The 8,961-nt window shown below is 36.5% G+C and overlaps 4 protein-coding genes across 4 annotated transcripts; 2 read left to right on the top strand and 2 right to left on the bottom strand.

Moving 5' to 3' along the window:
• Positions 1-80: 80 nt before the first annotated feature.
• On the top strand, positions 81-606 carry RHIMIDRAFT_242408 (uncharacterized protein; the record flags this gene model as incomplete). The annotated part of the gene is made up of 2 exons (XM_023609773.1): positions 81-313; positions 369-606. 2 exons carry the CDS (start codon positions 81-83, stop codon positions 604-606), a joined length of 471 nt encoding a protein of 156 aa, XP_023461460.1.
• Positions 607-1,769: 1,163 nt separating this feature from the next.
• RHIMIDRAFT_295734 (uncharacterized protein) lies at positions 1,770-2,515 on the bottom strand (the record flags this gene model as incomplete). The annotated part of the gene is made up of 4 exons (XM_023614208.1): positions 2,435-2,515; positions 2,268-2,379; positions 2,120-2,214; positions 1,770-2,064 (listed from the first exon to the last, which is right to left on the bottom strand). Exons 2-4 carry the CDS (start codon positions 2,319-2,321, stop codon positions 1,770-1,772), a joined length of 444 nt encoding a protein of 147 aa, XP_023461459.1. The 5' UTR covers positions 2,322-2,379; positions 2,435-2,515.
• A 1,986-nt stretch (positions 2,516-4,501) lies between these two features.
• RHIMIDRAFT_295733 (Pkinase-domain-containing protein) lies at positions 4,502-7,394 on the top strand (the record flags this gene model as incomplete). The annotated part of the gene is made up of 6 exons (XM_023614207.1): positions 4,502-4,696; positions 4,750-4,842; positions 4,901-5,226; positions 5,290-5,456; positions 5,511-7,189; positions 7,242-7,394. The coding sequence occupies exons 1-6, from the start codon at positions 4,649-4,651 to the stop codon at positions 7,392-7,394; spliced, it is 2,466 nt and encodes an 821-aa protein (XP_023461458.1). The 5' UTR covers positions 4,502-4,648.
• Positions 7,395-7,562: 168 nt separating this feature from the next.
• Positions 7,563-8,914, bottom strand: RHIMIDRAFT_242405 (uncharacterized protein; the record flags this gene model as incomplete). Its single annotated transcript, XM_023609772.1, has 4 exons — positions 7,563-7,656; positions 7,710-8,278; positions 8,332-8,526; positions 8,579-8,914. The coding sequence occupies 4 exons, from the start codon at positions 8,912-8,914 to the stop codon at positions 7,563-7,565; spliced, it is 1,194 nt and encodes a 397-aa protein (XP_023461457.1).
• Between the last annotated feature and the right edge of the window lie 47 nt (positions 8,915-8,961).

Genomic DNA, 8,961 nt, shown 5'->3' with positions numbered 1-8,961 from the left:
CGTACTTCAACAAACAACGTGCCGATCAAAAGCTTATTCAAGACTTACGCGCCAAGTTTGGAGAAGACGCCGTGTTTGTGATGGGAAACTGGTCCTCTCCCTATGCTAGTTATTATGAGCCTATCCGTAGCCTTGGTTTCCGAGGGTTCTTCAAGAAACATAGGCTTCAAGTCTTTCTTATAGACGAGTACAAGACCAGCAAGTGCTGTCCAACATGTCACAACGAAAGCCTTCACACGTTCCGTCGTGTTCCAAATCCACGACCGTATCAATGTGAGCGATATCCTGCTGTTGTCTGCCATAGCCTTTTAAGGTAATAATACATGAACCACGTGTATGACTTTATAGTGATTGAACATTGCTTGTAGATGCACCGATCTATACTGCAGACCTACCATGGCAGCACCAGACAGATATCGCTTATGGAACAGGGATGTTGCTGCTTGCCTTAACTACGAGCACATCCTTCGTAGGCTTCGATGTAATGGCATGGTTCCTCATATGCTTCGCAGGGCTGCTGCTGCTCCTACAAGACGTTGGAGAAGAGCGAACGATCAGGAGCAACCAAGAACTAGAATACGCTTAGACGATGTTTCTCCGTCCTAGTTATCGCTAGGACACATCTAGATGCCTTTGGAGTAAGTTATATATAATAATTTTCTTACATAACTAACTGTATTATCCTTTATATTCTCTCCTCGGTACTTATTACTCTCATTTGTATGTCGTCTGCTTTTGCACGCATCTTTAATCTTTGCGTAAATACTTTTTTTAATACGCGTCAATCATTTTTTTCATACATATCATAATTTTATCCTATTTCCTAAATTTATTTTTAATAAAACAGAATCAATTTTCCAGTTCCAGAGTTCCTGATGGAATGTGCTGCCAAGCTTTATCCGTTGGCGTGTTTTCCACATTGTAATGGTTGACTTTAGAGATTATGGCTGGTAGTTGCTTGTTAGAGTTATCGCCAATGTTTCTTGTCCGTGTGATAGTTGCAGATAGCCCTTCGCGAGGCAAATGCTGTCGATAACCATTCGTTAAAACAAAATGCTTTTCACAAACAGGAAAATGGAAACACTCATCTGTTCGTTTCACAATTGTTTACTTTTCAAAATCCATAGCTGCTTGTAAGTTTTTTATCTCATTTTCCTTTGTGGAATATTACGGAGACGTTCAGATACAGCCAACAAGAAAGGATATAAAAGCGAAATTTAGCATAGTATATGTAATATATAATGCCTTGTGTATTATTTGATATGAAAGAGTAAAGTCGTTATAAAAGAGGAAGCGATCTCCTTGTTAACTTTGGTCTATTGACCAATAATCAATAGTGAGAACCAAGTTTAAAATTAGAAACAAAAAGGAGCATACTGAGGTTAGTAAAGCTTTTAAGTAAATTGTAAAGTAATTTGATCGTCAAAGTAAAAATTAGTTGGTTTTGATTAAGGTAACATTATGTAACTAGAAGACTAATTAATAAAAAATAATGCACAGAATAGCCACATAAAGTAAGGCTACTTAGCTGACTTTTCTGTTGTCAATGATCAAGGTTGCGGAGAACGATTTAAATATTGATGATGAACCAAATGAGAAGCCAAAATATATAAGGATTGGCAAACTAACGCTTTATAAGATGAAAATAAACCTTGAGCTTTTGGAAAGCCTCAGACGAAGCACGGCTAAAGCGGCCAGCAATACTCTTAAGCATGGAAAGGAGAGCGAACATACCTTTGCTGTTGTCAAAGCATATTTTCACTGTGCCCTTATTCTGGAAGTGGCCTGCCGTCTCCAGCAAGAGAACCTTCAATATCATAAAACTCGCGTAGCCGAATTATACCATCAGCATTATATACTTTCCTGCGATCAATTTTTGAGCCTATTGGGACCAGCTGTTGGATCATCGCCTCGAGAGGCTCTTCGTCGGGAACGTAGTAAGGTCTAGGATGAAACGTATGGCAAAGAAGGTTAACAGTAGCTTCGAAGCAAGGGTGAAGCACCTTGTAATTAAAGGTCGCCTTAGAATGTGTCATCGAAGGCAATTTGTTAACCATGTTAGCCCTAGTAATCTGAAATGAGTATGAATTTTGGGAGATAAATATACAATCGTACTTACATAACTAAAAAGATTCCCTTCACAAACCTACATTCAGCTTTGTGCTCTGCCAGACACTTAGTATTTTCCATATTATTCACCAATTCGGTAGAAGCCTATAAGAAAATAAGCTATCAAGTCTCGAGTATTTTTATATTTTTTTTTATACATTATACAGTAAGGCCTCAATGAAGCTCTTTAGTTGGGGAACACTAGTACTCATAGGAAGTCTTGGCTTTGGTTTATTTGTGAGCTTAAGCACTCCATTTTTTTTTTCGGGGCTAGAGCAATTACAAATTAGTACAAGTAAATTTGGTTTCTTTCTTTGATGTGTACCTGTACTTATGAGAGTTTATATCCGACTCTGCATCAGCAAGAAAAGAGGACCTCTTTCTTTCTGCTCGTCATGATGAACCTAAGGTAGATAATACGCTAGGAAATTAACAAAACTTTTTTCTTTTTGTTGAAAGATGAGCATATAGTATTATTCTTACCTTCTGCTTCTTCTTATGAGGCTCTTCTGAGCTGTTGTTACTATCAAATCACCTTCTCCTTGATACACGTAGTAACTGCCTAAAGTATGTGGTGAGAAAATTTTGAAAAAAGGTTATTTTTGTATGAGTAAATATACCGGAGATGGCTCAGGGATTGGGTTTGAGGTTGGGCTTTTGAGCTTATGTAGTTGCACGTCTATCTCCAGTAAAATAGGCTCAGGGTTGCCTTTTGAGTGTATTTTTACTTTTTTGCAGAGCCGACTTATACACTGCTGCAGGATCCTTACTAAAACCCTCTTTAAAATGCTTACGAAAATTCTTTAAAGACCACTTAGAAGCTGACTTTATACCTGGAGTGATTCGTCATTGTTAATGAGAGGAAGTGAAAGAAAGCGAAGTAAAATTTTGGGTTTCCGCTATATACACAGCAAACAGCATATCTATCGTGTTTATCTTATAAATACTTCATCTTGTAAAAGATTATTTGAAGAAAGAAAAAGCAAAGAAAACTGACCACAAAATGCGTTATTCTTATAGATACGCCATATCCAATTCTCATTAGCCGTGATAAATTCATGCAATAACCTTGTTTTCTTATGAATAATGAGCCTTCTCTCATTTCAAAATAATAAAGAGATTATCACAGACTCATTGACGCATGCTTCTCTTATACTTCAGTGGTTGTACATAGTGTTGTGTAGGTGTGGTTTGTCTAGTGCAAGTTGAATTGCTTACGTCACTAATTGGGAAAATGCTGTGCAGATGTGTTGTGCAAATAGCAATAACCTAAATTTTGTTGCGCAGACTATCAAGCGAAAGGAAGGGAAGCGCACATGATTTGCTATTTTAAGTTCAACGCCAAAAGTAAGTTTGAGTGGGCTTAGAAAAAAGTTCATTGACAGGTCATCTTTTTTTGTTTACAGATGGCATATTGACAAGCTTACGTGTCATTTTATTTAATGATTATTCCCTTAATTTATTCATATTTTAGTAGTATTATCAGCAATAGTTGATTTACATTTAGTAAATTATATTCTTTTTATTTAAAAGACAGAAAAGTTCCTGTTTACTGTTTGATAACTAACTTATGATGCCCCCTTTATTGTTTTTGTAATCGTCTAGTTTTAGTTAAAAGGACTGCAATTTCCCTTATGTATTACATTGGGCGCATCTGATAACTTCACTGTGGTAGTTGATCTACATTTGCGTCTTCTCTTGATTTTCTTTTTCCATATTCGAGAATAGTAGATCTTGACATTGAGGTAACCTTGCATTACCTGAATCAAATGTTGTGAATGCTTTTGATCTGTCATCATTTGAAAATACACTTGTAACTTGATCTTTGCATATTTAAAAAAAGATCGTTTAATCTTTTTTTTTTTTTCTATCTTTATTTGATTGATCATGTCAAATCTTTACAAACACTCGTCAGAGCGTATATGACAAAGTTCCCTCCCCATTCGGGTGCAACCATCAAAAGATGACATGCATCTAATAGAGAATAATATAAATTCCACTACTAACATATTCATCTATATCCTTCAGCATCAAACTATTATTATTATTCTTATTATTATTATTATTAGATGGGTCAACAAGAACATTTATTCTCCTTATTAAAAAGTGAAAGTGTTGTTTAAATAGGAAATGATAACCAAACGAAATTATTGGCTACAACTATTTAAAGTAAGATATACGTGTTACTCAATTTTGTGAAAATAGTGTAAATGGGGTGACACTCGAATTAAGTATGCACTTACCATAATTGCCCCGAAAGATCAGCTTTATGTATTCCTTTTATACACTTGCCCTATTTATTCAACCCCCTATTTAATTTGAGGTTTTACCAAAAAAAGTTTTTTCAAAGTACTTTTTTCTTTCTTCTTTTTCATTATTCAATAAAAAATATACTAAGGAAGCTTCTTTCTTTTTATTATTTTTTATTTTTATTTTACTTTCCTTTTTCATTATTACATGTTACGACTATAACTACAAGCAGTACACATCAACCTTTCCATTCCTTTTTCTTTATTGTTACAAGTATATATTAAATATCATGCTAAATTCACCAAGGAATTCTGTTGCTCATAATCAACAAGCAAAGGTAAAATAAAGAAATGTCATTTTACTTTGTGTACTTATTAATACCTATTGCAGTTGGCAGTGGATTATAATGAATTATTAAAAGAACTATCATCTCATGAAATAACCTCAGTTGGATGTTATACCATAGGAGAAACCATAGGCGAGGTAGTTCTAGCTGTCCTTTTTATAATGATTTCATGATAATAATAATAATTTTTTAAAGGGCACCTTTGGCAAAGTTAAAAAAGGTTACCATAAACTGACTGGTAAAGTAGTTGCTATTAAAAAGATCAGTAAACAACATGCACCAATGATGGCTAGAGAAATACATCATCATAAACAAATTAAACACCCAAACGTTGTCATGTTGTACGAAATGATTACAACAGAATCAGCTATTCACATCATATCTGAATACTGTCCAAATGGTGATCTCCTAGATGCTCTTACCCTCTCTGGTGGTCGCTGTTCTGAAGCAAGAGTTCACAAATGGTTCCATCAGCTGACAGACGCAATCAATTATTGTCATATGCATCATATTGTTCACAGGTTAATACTCCTTATATTTCTTTGTCTTTCGTTCTCCTTATATACTTACTACAATACATATAGAGATCTCAAATTAGAGAACATACTATTAGATGCTGACGATAATGTCAAAATATGCGATTTTGGCTTTGCAAGATACATTCAAAAAAACCAATATTTAGAAACATTTTGTGGAAGTCTAAGTTATTCAGCTCCAGAAGTCATCCTTCGTAAAAAATACACCGGCCCTGGTAACTATAGCAATCACTATAGTAGCTTCCCCTTTAATACTCACCGTCTCGTAGAAACCGATATCTGGTCTTTAGGAGTCATACTTTATACCCTTCTCGCTGGAGAATTTCCTTTCGATGACGATTCTGAAGTTGTTACGCAAAGAAAAATTGTTCAAGTGGATTACCAAATGCCTTATTATTTCAGCTCAAAGCTAAGTAGTCTTATCAACGGCATGCTTCAATTAGAGCCTTCAAATCGTTTCAGTTTGGATGCTATTATCAATCATCCTTGGATGACCGAGATTGAGGATTACATGATCGATGAGGGTTTGACACCGTCCTCTTCAACTACTTCAAATAACAGCACCTCAACAGACATCGACTTGATCGTTGAAAGCGTGCCAACATCGCCTCAATTCATATTCTCACCGCAGATTAAATCCAGTCTGGGTCTTACCGAAAAATCACCTCGATTCTCTGCACCTACTTTGAATAATAATCGATACTCTTCTACATCGCCGTCTTCCTTCAGAACATCATTACCTAGCTCATTTGCCCAGCAAAAGCCTCAAGGAATGACGCCAGTTGAACAGCGTCTGTTTGCAGCGCTGACGGCGGCAGGCTTTGACAGAGATGCACTCATCAAGATGCAGACAGGCGAATGTGATACCTCGAGCACACTTTGGCACTTATTACTTGAGAACATGACCAATAAATCTCAAGAAGAAATAGACTCAGTTCCCAATGCATTTGCATCTGCAATAGAAAACCACCAGAAGAAATCAAATGCCGTAGACTGTGGCATCCAGACAAGTCCAACTATCAGCCGTAGTAATAGTATTAGTCAGCCAGCTGTGCGTTTAGATTCATTTGATATAAAACCTTATCCTAAACCAACTGCACATCATACTATCCAAACCATCGGCTTTGGATCAACAACACAACAACAAGATAAACCAGGGTGGTTTACCTCTGTCAAATCATGGTTTGGCTCCAAACAACAGCAACAACAGCAACAACAGCAACAACAAGCACATCGATCAATTGCCACTTCAGCAAACAACAATAATTATACTATACCTGCAGTAAATACCAGAGATGACGACCTGATCATGTCACCGCCTATCTACAGAACTGGATCTCAAAAATATCGGCGTAGAATGCTTCAGCTGACTGAACCACCGGTGAGCGAATTGGATCAATTGACTTATAATGGCACAGTTTTTACGAGCAAAAATACCAACAGCAAAACTACAACAGCAAGCATCACTACTACAAGTAGCAACAGTTTGCGTGAATACACTAAACAGCCATCAGCTCATGTTGTCATGCCACCTACTGCGCTTACTTCAGCACGTCTTGTTGCTGATACCTTTTCTATTATAAGCGATGATACAGCACAACCAAAAGAAATAGATATCTGTGCAAAGCGGTATTCAATGATGTACCTACAACAACATCAACAGCCAACACCACCTCCTTCCCCTCCTGCGATGGCTGCCTCTCCGCAAAAGAACTCTCAAGTAGAATACAGCATTGTTCCTTCTCCTGCTATAAGTCCTATAGAGGAAAAGGCGCTCAGCCTATCACCGGCGCCCGAGAAAAAGATACAGGATGTATCATCTCAATCGCCGCCGCCACCGCCACCGCCTGTCTTAGAACTTAAGCAAGATCAATTTATCAAACCCAAAGAAACATCTCCCTCGCCACCTCCTATCCTTTCAACTGGTATTTCAACTACTGTTTCTATAGTAAGTCTCATTTCGTTTACTACAAGGGAATGTACTAATATACATTTCTTAGGAAAACACTCTTTCTTCTCCCTTCAAAGCACGATCTTCAAGGTTTGAATATGCGCCAAGATCTAGACTAAGCATATATGGTATGCAAGAATCTAGAGTGTTACCGATAACCAGCAAGACGATTATAGAAGAAGAAGAAGAAGAAGAAGAATAGATCATAAAAATATGTTATAACCCCCTCAACTTTTGTCATTATTATCTGATATACATTCATTCCTTTCTCCTTCTTTATTATTTATTTTATTAGTATTAGTATTATTTAGTATTATTTCTCATAGTATTCCTTTTTTATATACACACAAAAAACCACCACATATACATATTATATACATATTTCATTAAATCCCTCTCTTTTTTGTTCTTTGTCCTTTTGTAAAAATGAATAATAATAGAGCAAGTTCAATAGGATTTGCTTTCTATAAGAAAAAAAGTGTTTATATCAAAAAACGTGTGAAATTGTAAGATGCACTTGCCCCTTTTCCTGTCCTCAAGATCCTGCTTGAAGCGTTCCAAGATAAATTTTTCAAGATCTACATTAAGTTCACAATCTTCAGGTTTAAAGGACTGCCTACAGAGCGGGCAAGACTGATGATGAGCAGGTACTAACTGACCATGTTCATCCAGAATAAAGCAAGAGCAGCCAATCAGTGGCGCCTTCACCAGTAGAAACCCTTTCTTTTTCTTGGCAGAGCATTGGTAACAGTAATGCTGCTGCAGGCAGTCCTTGCAAAACGTATGATGACATCCTTTAAGCGTCACTGGTTCATGCAATATAGATAAACAGATGGCGCACATTACGTCTCTTTGACATGGTAGCTGTTGCTCTAGTGCCGTCTTTAGTTCATTCAAAAGGTCTTGACTCATCTGTTGGCTAGTCTCGTATTTCTGATTCCAGTAGGTAGCCAAAAGGGGTGAACGAAGGGCAATGTGACCAAGGTCCCAAAGCAATTTGAGTTGGCTTTCGATGTAATAATGATGTAAAAAGATGTCTTGCTCTAGTTGATACACACGGTTCATATACTTTACTAAAGGTGAATTCTATATACACAACTCAGTATTTGTTTACATGTATAAAAATAATATGTATATACCTGTTTCTCGTTCCGTATAGCTTGCATACGATTTTCAAGAGTATAGTGGAATGTTTGAAAGTGGCTATGTATAGACTTTGGTGTCGGAAGGGATCGTCGCTTGTTGAAAGAATGATCGAGATCCTTTAAACAGTTTGATATGAACTGCCGAACTTCATGGACTAGTTTTTTATCTCTATTTCTTGAAGGGAAGGACTGATTGCATTTTTTTTAATATTGTTTTATATATATATTATTGGCAACTTACGATGCTATATAAACCTGTACATAGTTCATTTATTTGACCCTTCAGCATGACGGCTACACCGGATGCGTGCCTGTAGATACGTTCTAGTTCAGAATACCATAGTTTTATAAACGTTTCCATCAATGACCAATCTTGACTACTTTGTCTTCGGCGTTTCTTCATTGTAACCAAGTTAACATAAGTTTGCACAATCGAATGTATTTGAACAAGATGATGTTGATAGACTGGAGACTGTTTTAAGCAAGTGGGTATAGGTTCAATATGTTGATCAAATTCAACAACAGATAACTTTGATTTCTTGCTGCTATTAGTTCGAAAGATACGATACCAAGTCATGATTAAACAATTGATGTATACAAGAGGAAAAAAAAAAAAAAAGAGAA

The sequence above is a fragment of the Rhizopus microsporus genome (assembly GCF_002708625.1).
Source record: "Rhizopus microsporus ATCC 52813 unplaced genomic scaffold scaffold_31, whole genome shotgun sequence".
Classification (NCBI taxonomy): Eukaryota; Fungi; Mucoromycota; class Mucoromycetes; order Mucorales; family Rhizopodaceae; genus Rhizopus; species Rhizopus microsporus.
This window is presented reverse-complemented; position numbering and strand designations above follow the sequence as displayed.